The sequence below is a fragment of the Monodon monoceros genome, unplaced genomic scaffold (assembly GCF_005190385.1).
Source record: "Monodon monoceros isolate NGI ecotype Baffin Bay Population unplaced genomic scaffold, NGI_Narwhal_1 Super_Scaffold_12, whole genome shotgun sequence".
Lineage (NCBI taxonomy): Eukaryota > Metazoa > Chordata > Mammalia > Artiodactyla > Monodontidae > Monodon > Monodon monoceros.
This window is the reverse complement of record NW_021703768.1, coordinates 124,017,695-124,032,030: the sequence shown is the minus strand read 5'-3', so window position 1 is coordinate 124,032,030 and position 14,336 is coordinate 124,017,695. Positions and strand designations below refer to the sequence as shown.

Sequence of the window (14,336 nt, the reverse complement as noted above, 5' to 3'; positions counted from 1 at the left end):
CTGTAATACAACCACACTTTTTTTTTTTTTTTCTGTAGTTCACTAGACTCTACGCTCCACGAGGGCAACTCTGGAATCTGTTTTTCACTCTTTGTTTTCCTAGTTTTTCACACCAGAGCATCTCATACAGTTGGAGTCATGAAGGGCTATGATTCTTTATTGCAAGCTTTCCCTCAAGCTTCCTACTAAAAGCAGAAAGTACCCTATAGCACGTAGGAACTGTTCTAGTAAAGCTTTGACGTATTAGCTCGTGCCTCCACTTACCTCCTTTGCAAAACAGGTGTGAGGGGTTCAGATTAAACAATCAAAGGGTGATGCCTGTGTGCTTAGCACTGTGATTGAAAGTGAGGAATCAGCTGAATAAGACACAAGCTTGTCCTTAAAATGCTCATGGTCTGTGCAATTGCCTTTTGTGCAAATCTTTGCAATTCATAAGCTAAAATCACCGCCTCCCCCCATGTTTGGGATTCACAGATAAACATTTCTACCTCCAAGTAATTATAAATATCATCTTGAACTTCCTGAGACCACACATTTGAATTATCTCTCTACCATCTGAGAGTGTGACCTTTAGCCAGAGGTTGAGCCTAGACAAATTTCCAACAAGGAAATCCTATTGTGACTTCGTATTAAAAATAATAAGAGCAGTGACCTTATGTGAGGACATGTTACGGGCCAGGGACTATGCTAAATACTGTCTGTGCATTATCTCATTGCTCCCTACAACCACCCTACATTCATCTACTATTTTCATTTTATCTGGGAGAAAACTGTGGCCTGGGCTATTCATTCCTCATCCTGCATCATCCATGTAGTCAGAGTCGGGAGCCAACATACAAATCTATAGCTAAAGCCCATGACCGGACTACTTCACTTCGCGGTTCTCTTAAAAACATAGTGTGGGATTTCCCTGGTAGCACGGTGGTTAAGACTCCGCATTCCCAATGCAGGGGGCCAGGGTTCGATCCCTGGTCAGGGAACTAGATCCCACACGCATGCCGCAACTAAGGAGCCCACGAGCCACAAGTAAGAAGCCCGCCTGCTGCAACTAAGACCCAGCGCAACCAAATAAGTAAATATTTAAAAAAAAAAAAAAAACATGGTACACAAGAGAATTTGTTTCTCAATGGTAAATGGGCAGCAAGCAAGAGGAAGCATTTTAATAAACCTTGATGGTACACAATTGCAATATGAGGGTGTTTACAAGAAACCCATGACTTTGGACTGAAATTTGTTTCATGAGGGAAGCCATGTGTATGTACAAGAGCTGAGAGATTAGCACCTCTCCAGTCTCCACGGCCTTTTTTCTTTCCTCATGTTCCTTACAGCCGAGGGGCTGTTGGATATGGTGGCCCCTTGTGAATACCAAGGCTTCAGTATATAGAAAAATGCTCAGTACACTACATAATTTATCACAAACAAACTAAGAAGCAATAGTTGGTAGTGAGGCAAATTCCTAACAGTGTGGAAGTACAAAAATGAATGTTAACCAAAACCAAGAATGTATTGGTTACCTAGTATGTGCAGTACACTGTCAGTAGGACCTTAGGTTAATTACATCCTTTAATCTTCACATTATTATTAATCCCATTTCACAGATAAGAAAGTTGAGTCTTAGAGAAACCAGGTAACATTTCAAGGCCACATAGCCATGAAAAGCTAGGATTGGGATTAGACCCAAGGTAGTTGGCCTCTAGGACCCACACACTTAATTTTTTGCCCAATTGCCTCCCTGAGGGATAAGCTTATGGTTAACTTGATGGAGACCCATTATAACAATTTATTCTCTGAAACCATATATGTGGTAGGCTCACACTACATTATTCAAAGTCTAAATTCATTCAGGGTATTGATCTGTGCTAATATCAACACCATCTAACAGAATGATATATTCTAAGTGTTAGGAAAGATAAGTTCTTTCTGTGTGATTTAAAATTTGTCTCCACTCAACAAAAATGATTCCTCAACATTTAGCTGTAATCAGTGTCATATACTGAAATAAATGCCATTTCCCCAGTCTCACCTGGCCTTCTTTCTTTCATCATGCTCCCTCCAACCATGGAGAATTAGACATACCTTCTGCCTGGAACTTGCCCCTCACCTTTGCTTAGTCATCTCTGACTCATTCCTTACACCCAGTGCAATTGTCATTTCCAAGAAAGCCTCCCATGGTGTCCTCCAATGAGGGCAAAACATGTGTTGGTCTTATTCACCATCACAGCCCTAGTACCCAGCACATTGCCTCACACATGGTAGATATCAAGGAAGGCTTTTGTTGAATGGAGAATGAATGAATGAGTGGAAATTTATAAACTTGTTTCTGAGCTAAGAGTTAAAATGTACCAAGTTTTCACTCCAATTCTTAGTCTGCTTCCTGAGATGTAAGGGGAAGAGACTAAGCAGCTCAGGAGGCACCACCATTTACACCATGTCAAGCAATCATGTCACACACTTGTGTCTGGTTTACCCCTCAGTGGATCCAGCAAATTGAAGGAGCAGAGGCTGCCCTGCATCAGAAAATGATGGAATTGGAAAGTGACATGGTGAGTAAAAATGAGATGTCAGAAAACAAAAGAAAAATTGACAAGACAAATGAAACACAACTGTTTTCTAGCAGTTTTATCTGACACGGATGGAAGTTTGTAGCCTTGCCATTATTTTGTGTATAGACTGTGAGACAGAATGCCCAGAAGTACCCCACAATTTCAAGTTATAGCCTCCAGAAATATCATGTTGTAATTTTGTAGTATTTCCAGAACTAATGTTGAAGAAAATCCAGTTAGGTGTTTTCTTTCTTAGGCTAAATAATTTTTCCACCAAATTGACAGAAATGATGGGTATAACTTCGGTATTAAAAATCCCCAAGCCACCTCACTCCCATTAAGATGGCTACTATCAAAAAAAACCCAACAAAAATCAGAAAATAACAAGTGATGGTGAAGATGTGGAGAAACTGGAACGCTGTGCAGTGTTGGTGGGAATGTAAAATGGTGCAGCTGCTATGGAAAACCATATGGTTAGTGGTTGCTCAAAAAATTCAAAATAGAATTTCCATATGATACAGCAACACCACTTCTGGGAGTACACCCAAAATAACTGAAAGCGGACTCTTGAAGAGAGATTTGTACACCTGTGTTCAAAGCAGCATTATTCTCTATAGCTTAAACATGGAAGCAACCCAAGTGTCTGTCAATGGATAAGCAAAATGTGGTATATCCATCTATGGAATATTATTCAGTCTCTAAAGAGTAAGGACATTATGACACATGCTATGACATGGATGAACTTTGAGGACATTATGCTAAATGAAATAAGCTAGTCACGAAAAGACAAATACTGTGTGATTCTACTAATATAGGGACCTACAGTAGTCGTATTCATAGAAACAGAAAGCAAAATGCTGGTTCTCAGGAGCTAAGAGGAGGAAATGGGGAGTTACTGTTTAACAGGTACAGAGTTTCAGTTTTGCAAGATGAAAAGAGTTCTGGAGATTGGTCTCATAACACTGAATATACTTAACATTACTGAAGATAAGAAAGTTTCTGTGAAACTTGTTTCTGTGAAACTTTCTTATCTGTGAATATACTTAACACTACTTAAAAGTGGTTACGATTATAAATTTTACGTTGTGTGTAGTTTGCCACTATTAGCTTTTTTTTTAAATCCCCAGGCCTGGGAATTGGTCATTTTTAACTTACAGCAATACATAGACTTTTATAACAGTACGGTCATTACTGTTATCATTATTACTAAAAGTCAGGTAGTGATTCCTATCAGGTTAGGGAATCCTATCGTAAGAACAACAAGTTGAATTTACATAGCATGTGACACCTTACAAATCATTAGCTCATATTTTACACGGGACTTATATTTTACCAACAGGTTGGTCTGTAAAGTCAAAACATATAACAAGAACTGTTTATATTCAAAATACGCTTGAACTCTTTAAATGCACAAACATTAATTAAGCAATCAGCTTGTTACACTGTTCTAGGCACTGGAGCTCAGAGGTAATTAGGAAAGTCACTAGCAAAATCGCATGCAGACATATCCTCTCTCAAAAGTTGATGCAATCAAGTTTACCTTCAGCGTTGGACGAGGCCCTTGTTCCTTGTTAAGCATACAGAGAAAGAATGGACTTGTGCTTGGAGCTACGTTCTATACAAAGATACATTTTTTAATGCCAATGGCAAGATGCTTACAATATGAGAGCCACACAAAAACTGAGGACAAGCAAGGGAATATCAGATTTACATTTCCCAGCTCACTCTGGCTTTGCAGCAAGAGCAGACACTCACTCATTAAGTGGCACTGTGGGTGGAATTGCCTCCACTCTCTTTTATTTTTTTCTTTCTTTTTAAAATAAAATTTAGTTTAAATTGTGGTAAAAAACATACAGCATGCAATTTGCCATCCTAAATTATTTATTTAGGACACACCAGGGTCCAAGTTCCCTGACCAGGGATCAAACCCATGCCCCCTGCAGTGAGAGCACAGAGTCCTAACCACTGGACCACCAGGGAAGTCCCCCATGACTCTTCTGAAAGCAGATGCCCACCCCCAACCCCCTGCCTCCACCACCCCTTCATAAGTCTTAGTGAGACAGGCAGATGGATAAATTGGTCAGTTAGTTGGTATGTGGATGGAGCAATATGTGTGGTTAACTTTATGCCCACTCTCTATCTTTGTGTTTGCTAATGATACACAGATGAGTTTGAATAAATTTTTATTATACAACTTTGCTCTATTATATTTCATAACATTCTTACAAAAATATACTATCCCAGTATATTTACACAGATATATTTATTAGCATCTATAGCATTTATCTTGCCAGAAGTCTACCCTTAGGGACTTACCTGGTGGTCCAGTGGTTAAGACTCCGTGCTTCCACAGCAGGGGGCATGTGTTCGATCCCTGGTCGGGGAACTAAGATCACACATGTCGTGCAGTGAGGCCAAAAAACAAACCAACCAACCAACAAACAAAAATCTATCCTTAATGACATACTCTTAAATTGGTATAAAAAATCCTTTAAGACATTCCATGTGGATTGTTTGTTATATATTTTTTCTTCTTTCCATTGATTTGTACATTCCCTGTGTGAAACTATAAAAGTTGAACTATTTCCCTAAAAGACAAAATCTGTGACCCTACAAATACTAGTGATTTGTCTTACAGTGGAATTAGAGAAAACGCTAATCAATACAATTTATATATCACTTTCTCATTAACTAAGCTGACTCTATCTATTAATGTCGCCCTTTTTTCTAGGAACAATTCTGCAAAATCAAAGGCTATCTGGAAGAAGAACTAGACTACAGGAAACAAGCTCTTGACCAAGCATATATGGTAGGTACAACAAGCATTGGAGACACTCCGAGTGTTTACGATTACATGCTCTGGAGTAAAGCATCCTGTGTAATTTGTCATGTCATGTATTTGAATAGACCACAACGTGCAGCTCATTTATTCAGAGGTTTCCAGTTCTCATTCTAGAACAAATATATCTCTAGTTCTTTGCTGTTACAATACTCTTATAATAGTTAATAAATATTTCATTATACTTGATTTTTTTAAAAATTGAATTGTGTTGTTAAATAATATTTAAATGAACAACAGATTGGATGGCAATGTAGATTAAAGAGAAATTTTATTAAATCAAATCTGATTGTTGGGGAGCCTAATCTAGGGATAGAATAATGATGTATTTAATGTGATACATATTTTTAATTCATTTATTTCTGACAACAACCCTAAGAGGTATAGGGAATATTATTATTTATATATTACATATGAGAAAATGAAGGCTTAGAGAGAGAAAGAACTTGGCCCAGCTTGGTACACAAGTAGGTAGTGTTTAGATCTGACTCCAGACATTGTGGCCTTAACTACCGTCATCCAGCCACAGTAAGAATATATGGGTATGTATAAAATGGATAACTAATAAGAACCTGCTGTATAAAAAAATAAATAAAATTTAAAAATTAAAAAAAAAAATATGGGGAAATGGGCTGTGCCTTTTTCTCTCCTCCAGAAGATTGTGCTGACGGAGGAGCACATTTGATCCACTCCCCTGAACCAAATTCATAAAGCATCATTCCTAATATTGGACTACAGCTTGCACTTCTTCTCTCCATGTGGACACCACTCTGCCCCCCACCATAATACACTGTAATGACTCAAGAGAAAAAGAGGAACATTTCGAGGAGTTGCTAGTAGAGGTTTTTATAATGCTTTCCTGGAAGCAGCCTGAGTCACTTTTGGGAAAAGAGTGAAGCACTTAGCCCCTGCTTATATCAAAGATGAATTAGTACTCCCCACCCAAGATGAATAAGAGATTCTGAGCACTGACTGATGGGGAAAGGAGAGGATGAGTATTGGCCGCTGATTAGAGAATAAAGAAGGAGGTAATTTTTCCCTCCCTTCCTATCCTTTTAGCCTTGCCTTCTCTACCTACACACGGTAAGATTAAACTGCATGTGTGTGTGTTCCAGGACTGGAGACTCATTCAGATAATTATTAATATATTTAACTTTTAAGAGATGAGACCTGCTTAGTCCAGGACAGGAGCTTGGAGAACATCCCTCACCAGGGCATGTCCTTTCACCTATGTCAGAGTCACAGGGGATAAGATGATAGATTTTGGTAACTGTATCTGAAGCATGTGAAAGAAAAGAAAACTGGGATATAAGAAGCAGTAGACTCTTCATCTAAAACAGAAAAGCCTCAAGGAAGCATTTTATAGCTAGAGCAACTATAAATCTCAGAGTATTAAAAAACAGACCAACTCCAAAGACGCCAGGCTATATTTCTCAATTGTTATTTTTATAAGAAAAAAATGGAGACTATAAAGCCATCTTCAGAGGTGTGTCATGTGGAAGAGAGGTGGCATTGTGTGTGTGAAATACCTCCAATTTCAAGTATTTTACTCCAACTTGGACCACTTTTCAATGCTTATTTATAAAAATATGGCCACCACGATAGATGTCTTTAAATATCTGTCAAATGAAAGAGAGAACAAACTTATTTTCAGCCACATTTGAGAATAGAAGGATATACAGTTATTATAACAAAGTAAGGACTTGCTAAAAATGAAAAGTATGTGACATGGACAGGATCCCAAGAAAAAGAACAAACTCACCATCATCGGAGTAGTTCACGTATTGGCTAGATGATCCTTATGGCATCTTATAAAGGGGATCATCAAAAGGATATTTAAGCTGGAGAAGCTTTTTTTTTTTTTTAATTATTTATTTTTGGCTGAGTTGGGTCTTCATTGCTGCACGCGGTCTTTCTCTAGTTGTGGCGAGTGGGGGGCTACTCTTCGTTGCGGTGCGCAGGCTTCTTTTTCTTATATATAAATTTATTTATTTTATTTACTTATTTTTGGCTGTGTTGGGTCTACATTGCTGCGTGCGGGCTTTCTCTAGTTGTGGCGAGCGGGGGCTATTCTTCGTTGCGGTGTGCGGGCTTCTCATTGCGGTGGCTTCTCTTGTTGTGGAGCACAGGCTCTAGGCAAGCAGGCTTCAGTAGTTGTGGCACACGGGCTCAGTAGTTGTGGCTCGTGGGCTCTAGAGCACAGGCTCAGTAGATGTGGCGCATGGGCTTAGTTGCTCTGTGGCATGTGGGACCTTCCCGGACCAGGGCTCGAACCCACGTCCCCTGCACTGGCAGGCAGATTCTTAACCACTGCGCCACCAGGGAAGTCCCAGTGTGTGGGCTTCTCATGGCAGTGGCTTCTCCTGTTGCGGAGCACAGGCTCTGGGAGTGCGGGCTTCAGTAGTTGTGGTGCACGGGGTCATTAGTTGTGGTGCGCAGGCTCCAGAGCGCAGGCTCAGTAGCTGTGGTGCACGGGCTTAGTTGCTCTTCGGCATGTGGGATCTTCCCAGACCAGGGATCAAACCCTTGTCCCCTGCACTGACAGACAGATTCTTAACCACTGCACCATCAGGATAGTCCCTAAGCTGGATAAGCTTTGAAATTTATTTTGTTGCTAGGATCCTGTGAGACTAAAGTAATACATCCCTCCACATGTACACACATGTGTACATTCACACACCACACGTAAGATGCTAAATTCCAAGGTTTTCTAATTCTATTTGCCAGAGAATCCAGGAACTAGAAGCGACTTTGTACAATGCTCTGCAGCAAGAAACTGTTATCAAGTTTGGTGAATTGTTAACTGAAAAACAGCAAGAGGAGCTGAGGACAGCAGTGGAAAAGTTACGGCGGCAGATGCTGAGGAAGAGCAGAGAGTACGACTGTCAGATTCTACAGGAGAGAATGGAGCTCTTACAGCAAGCCCATCAGGTGAGGATGTAGTCACTACATGGGTGGTACTAAGAAAATGGGACCAAGTGCTCAGTACATAGTGTTGGGTATGAGTATGGAGAAGCCTGGGAGCTAGAAGCTATTTTCAAAGAGTAAAATAAATAGCTATTGTTTTCCACCTACACTCAGAAACAGGACCACGGTTTTATAATGAACTAATCTGAAGAGAATTGGCACTTCAGAAGCACTGTGTCATGCTACTGTTTTTGCGACTACTTTGTCCTGAAACACCCCTTGAATCTCATGGAGCCTGATTATGTCCCTTATGCTGGGAAGGGACTCTCTGGGACTCAGTCCAGGACACAGATAATGCTTCCCCACTGTTACTCATCCCAGTCCATAACCTAGCCTGATCAAATAATCCGAAGAGGGTAAAAGGGAACAAGGACCTTTCTCTTTATTCCCAGAATAAACAGCAACAGCAACAAAGCATGGAAGCTGCTTCTTACTTACTGGCATGTGCTATAGGTCAGGAACTAAACTAAGGGCTCTACTTCCATTGTTTCATTTATTCTTGGCAATAGCCCACTCCTGTAAGTATTCTTATTATCCCAGCTTAAGAGATCATGATACTGAAGAAAAGAGTGCTTAGGTGATTGGCCCAAGATGACAGATAGTAAGCAACAGAGCCAGAATTACAGCCCAGATTGGCCTGACTCCAAGGCCAGTGCACATAAACATTGCACTATGCTGTCTTCTACAGCTTGAATCATCTATAATTTATATGATTTATCTAGACCGGCAAGGCTCAAAATAAACACCCAATATTAACTTATAGCCAAAATTCTTAATTCCAACTATTTGTTCATGTCACGGATTGCCAGGCAAAGACTAGGGTCCTGGTCAAAAAGCAGATTCTGAAATAATTCCAGAATTGAAAGTTCCAGGCTAGGGTATTCGGTACTCATAAGCTGAAATAAGCAACTGGTACGAAATCCAGATGGGCTCTACGGGAGGTAAGAGTCATGTGGTCATTAGAGATCAAGGTGAGTAGAAAAGGAACAGGAGTTATTTTTTGTGGATCTTTACAGGCTAACAAATTACCCAAGTTAACACGGAACTCTGAAGCCATTTTGTCCCAGAGATGATAAACACATACATGTTTGTTTCACTGGTTCTTGAGATTCCATCATAAAGTTTGGATTTTGACTCTGAAGAGAGTTTTAAAGCTTTCAATAATAGACTGTGCAGTATCATTGCATTAATGCAGGCATTCTTTCCTTCTATAAGGGAATGAACATGTCCTCTGCATAAATTTCTCAGGCTGCAATAGCATTTAATTAATTTCAGCAAAGAAGGAGGTGTGTCATAGAACCGCAGAAGTGTTTATTTTTAAGATGGACAAATAGTTACCTAAATTTTTTTATGATTAAAGCCTTGTCAATGCTTTTGTGTCTCTTCAGTCAGCTAAGGTACTTCACTCCCAAAAGAGATGGTTCTGTTTGTTTTGTTTTAAGTTACCCAGTCTGAACTGTTAAGTACATTATATTTCTAAGCCTCAGAGAGTTTTATTGACATTTTCTGTCTCCCAACCAGATGTTCATTAGAATATGCCTTTCCAGTTATTTCTTACTTTCCTTTCAATCAGTAGCTTTGATTTGAGAGAATTATTCCAGAAAGCACTGGCCAGGATTTGTCATATATAAGTTTATAATGCAGTCTAAATTCTAGAGCATATCACTAACCACTTATTAGACATTTCTGTTTGAATGTTTTAGAGTGAACTCAAATGAAACATACCTAAACACACATTCTTATCCTTACTTCTCCCTTCTCTCCCCATCTGCCTGTCTTGGTTAGTAGAACTACCACATGTCAAAGCACTCAAGCTGAAAACCCTGGGGTCTTCCTTCTCCTTCTCCCCTTTTCTGATGTCATATTCTTCCTCAAAAGTCTCCATGATCCCAATTTCCAGTTGAGTCTAATCATGCTATCTCCAGGTCCTTCAGTAGCTGGCTACTCCTCCCCTAAAACCCAGATTTGAGACAATCTTCATAGCTTACCTTCCTCTCATGCAGAACTCTTCCCGTACCCCTTAGGCCATGATTTCCCACCTCCAAGCCTTTGTTTTCCTGACTGCTCACCCCAAAATGTCATTCAGAGTCTGCTGCACTTATCCAAATCTTCTCACTTTTCAGTTTAGATCCAGCTCTTCAGAATGCTCTCCCTGATGAACACAATGAACTACATACTACTGAAAAAATCGACATTCCATACCCTTTTCATACACTCATTCAGAACCATTTATTGAGGGCCTGCTTGTGCTGGGTGCTGGGAGTGTGATGGTGGAGAAAGACATAAAGGTCACAGTTCTCATGTATCCTACCGATGAAGAGGGAAATAGCGACAGCGCAAATGAGCAATAGCCAGGGCAATTTCAGAGAGTGGCAATAAGTGCTCTGAAGATGTGTGTGTGTGTGTGTGTGTGTGTGTGAGAGAGAGAGAGGGAGGGAGGGAGGGAGAGGGAGAGAATCAGAGTGAGTTTGGGAGTAGGATTAGCCACTCTAAACTGGCTGATCAGAGCAGGCCTCTCTGAAAATGTCGAAATCCCAAGAAGTCAGCCACACAAAGATTTTGGCGAGGTGTCCCAGAAGTTAGGGTCAGCAGGGGCTAAGTCTCTATCATGGGAATGTTTGGAATATTTAAGGAGCAGAGAGAAGGCCAGTATGGCAGGGGCATATGGAGCCAAGGGAAGGTGGTTATGAGATGAATCTGGAGAGGTGAGACAGGCCAAGGTCATGCTGGGCCTTGAAGGAGTTTGGGTTTTATTCTGAGAGCAACTTGGCTAACTGTCCCTCTCCCTCTTCCTCGCCCCCTTAAAACTCAAGGACTGCCGTGATCATTTCACATTCTAAGAGTTCACACTGGCTACTATAGGTGGATGTAGGATGCACAAGATTAGAAGCAGGAAGAGCCGGCAGTAACCTCTCACACAGTCATGATGGGGGACTTGGTGTACTTAGTAGCAATAGAGACAAAAAGTCGTAGAAAAGGGATCTATTTTGGACTCCATAGAGTTTACTGTGAGACTGGATGGCAGGCTGGCAAGCAGAAGGGACGGAAAAAGACATAAAGCCCGCAGCACACAGTGTAGCTTACCTAACTCATTGAATAAGTATGTATACGCAGCTTCTTTGTGCTAAACACTGTACTGGGTGTTAGAGGTTGGCGATGAAGTTGTGCATAGTTTCGCCATTGTTTACTTTTCTGCTTAATCTGTTTTTCCCTGTGTTTTACATTTTTTCTCCCCATCTGGATGTGATAGTTCTTTGAGATCAGGAACTAATTGATGCCTTGCCTGTATTCTCCATCACATCCAGCACAGTCCTGAACATGTGAGAAGGTGCCCAACAAGCACAGGCTTGGTGGCTGCATAGATGCCATAGTAATCTCATGATTGTATTGGTGTAGTGCTTGCCTCTACATCCAGCACACATAAGAAGGAAGTTCTTGTACACTCAAGGTAGAAATAGCTAGCAAATTTATTCTTTCACTGTGTAGCTTTGGAGCATAAGCCGCACTATGGAAATACAAGCACACACATCACACACATTTATCATTCACTGACACACACATCAGCATTCATTGTCACATAATTTCATGGTCCTTCTGACAAAACACACCCTCCTCTCCTGCACAAACCTCACCCTCTTTCCTTTAAAGCAGGATTTCCCAGTCTCTGCACTACTGACATTTTGGGCCTGATGATTCTTTATGGGGGTGGGGTGGGGGGGTGGAGACTGATCTGTGTACTGCAGGATGTTTAGCAGCATCTTTGGCCTCTACCCCTTAGGTGCTAGTTGCACCCCTTCCCCCAGTTGTGACCAGTGATCACATGTGATTCAAAACTGTCCAGAAATTAGATAGTGGTGATGGTTGCACAACTTTGTGAATATACTAAAACCACTGAATATTACACTTTAAAATAAATTAACTAACTTTTTAAATGTCCAGACATTGCCAGATGTCATCTGGGGTGCAAAATCACCCCCAGTTGAGAACCATTTTAGAGAGAGGAAGATATGATTTCCAAGTTCAACTGTTCTTTGTTCTAGCTTCCCTTTTGTCTCCGCACATTGCATTGTAAAACCTCTCCTTCTATATTATCACGTTGTTTAGCTTCCATTGTTTTCTCCTTAGACTCCAGTTCTCCATTTTCTGATTATTCCCAAAAGAGGCATTAAATTACAAGCTTGCCCTGTGTAACCCTGTACCATGAACATACAAGGCCTTTAGATTGCCAGAAGGAAATTTGAAGACTCTTTTCACTTATAAATTAGTCTATGTAATGTCAATTTCAAATCTGTGCTATTTAAATTACTGGAATTTTGTTATAGTTTACAGGTAATTTCAAAGACAGTTCTGGAACTTTTTTGTCTTCAGGATTACTTGTGTTATTCTTGTTATGTTTGGGGGGTTTTTTCCCCTAGTTTATCAGTTCCTTCTTTTCAATTTTTTTGAGGTGGAATCGCTACCTTGTTTTGTGAAAATTGGTCAGTCCTGTTTCGTGAGGAAGTTCCACCCTGAAACAGATTTGATATAAGGTTGGAAAAAAAAAAAAGGTAGAACAGAAACCGATGGGCTAGTTGCATTTGTGTGAGCCAGTTTTAGCTATTTTTTAGTGAGGTAATAAACAACCAAAAACCTTAATCAAATGGTTTACAACAAAATTTGTTTCTTGCTCTCTAGTTCTGGGACATACAGCTGTCTCTACAAGGATGTGGCTTTCCCACATCTCACTCCCACTCACGTTCCACTGGCCAAAACAGGTCTCCTGACCAAGCCCAAGGACAGTGGGGTGAGAATCATGCCTCTCTCACAGGGAAGGGGTCTTCAGGGATAGATTGACCCAGAAGAGAAAGGGATGGCAAATATTTTTAAAATACAATCAATGACAATGATTTTCACTGTGAGTACGGGTAATTTTTGAAACATGCAATAACCCACTGGGTATAGAAAAACGTATATGTGACATTTCCAGATGTTATGTTTTTATAGAAAGTTCTGTGTTTTAGGTTGGTGAATGATCTTCTTGTTTAACAGACTGAAAAGCTTCTTTTTCCCATCCCTTTTTTTTTCAGAGAATTCGTGACTTAGAAGATAAAACAGACATCCAGAAAAGACAGATAAAGGACTTAGAAGAAAAGGTACATGTGAAGTTCAATATGTATTTCAATCTTTATTTTTTAGATCAGACAATAATATTGTTTTCACTCACCGTGTTTTCTTTCTTCTCAGCTATTGTGTATCTTGTGTAGGCAGGTATAGTTACAGTAAACGTAAACTCTGCCTGTAGTCAGGCACCAGGATTCTAGCAAAGCTTCTGCCTTCAGTTACATTTTTGCCTTTTGTGTCGATTCCTGTCCTTTTCTATCAGTGTTTTCTTTCCTCAGTTTTCCCTTTCCCATCTTCACTTCTTTGCCAAAAGTTTCTTCTGAGTTTTGTTACTCTACGTTCCTCTTCCTTTTTAAAATCTTTTTAGTCCCTTTTTAAAAAAGTCTTTCCCATTATTCATAAAAAGCCCTTTCCTCCTTGTGCTGCAATTTCACCTCAATAATACATTCAGAAATTTAGATTGACACATGAAAACTATGCCCTCATGTCACTTCCCCAGTGGTCTGAGAGAGGAACTGCTTCTTCCAAGTCAGCCAACACTTTTGGCAGGGGTGGAGGTGAGGTAAAGAGGGCATTTGGAATTGTGTGTGTTCTGGGAGAAGGGAGAGGGCTAGCGCAGGGATGCTCCTTAGCTGCAGTGAGCTCAACAGTCTTGCATAACAAAGAATTATCCTGCCTACGATGCCAGGGGCGCCCTGCCAAGGAACACAGCAGGGATGGCAAGAGGTGTTCTATGGAGTTCCAGTCTCATTGACTGGAAGTAGCAGCCTGAATCCCTGTGTTGCGAAAAAGCATGGTTGTTTTGCAGTATCTCATGGGCACCCAAGAAGCAAATAGCAAACCACCTGCCATTTCTGAGATAGTGATTAGAATTTGGTTCATCCCAA

The 14,336-nt window shown here is 40.4% G+C and overlaps 1 protein-coding gene across 4 annotated transcripts in view; it reads left to right on the top strand.

Annotated features, from left to right (window-relative positions):
• Nucleotides 1-14,336, top strand: part of JAKMIP2 (janus kinase and microtubule interacting protein 2) — a 167,702-nt gene that overhangs the window by 139,718 nt on the left and 13,648 nt on the right. For all 4 annotated transcript variants that reach the window (XM_029217356.1, XM_029217355.1, XM_029217358.1 and 1 more), the window contains 4 exons: nucleotides 2,475-2,543; nucleotides 5,275-5,352; nucleotides 8,110-8,313; nucleotides 13,416-13,481. In XM_029217356.1, coding sequence (XP_029073189.1) covers nucleotides 2,475-2,543; nucleotides 5,275-5,352; nucleotides 8,110-8,313; nucleotides 13,416-13,481 — 417 coding nt within the window. The remainder of the gene's footprint in view (nucleotides 1-2,474; nucleotides 2,544-5,274; nucleotides 5,353-8,109; nucleotides 8,314-13,415; nucleotides 13,482-14,336) is intronic.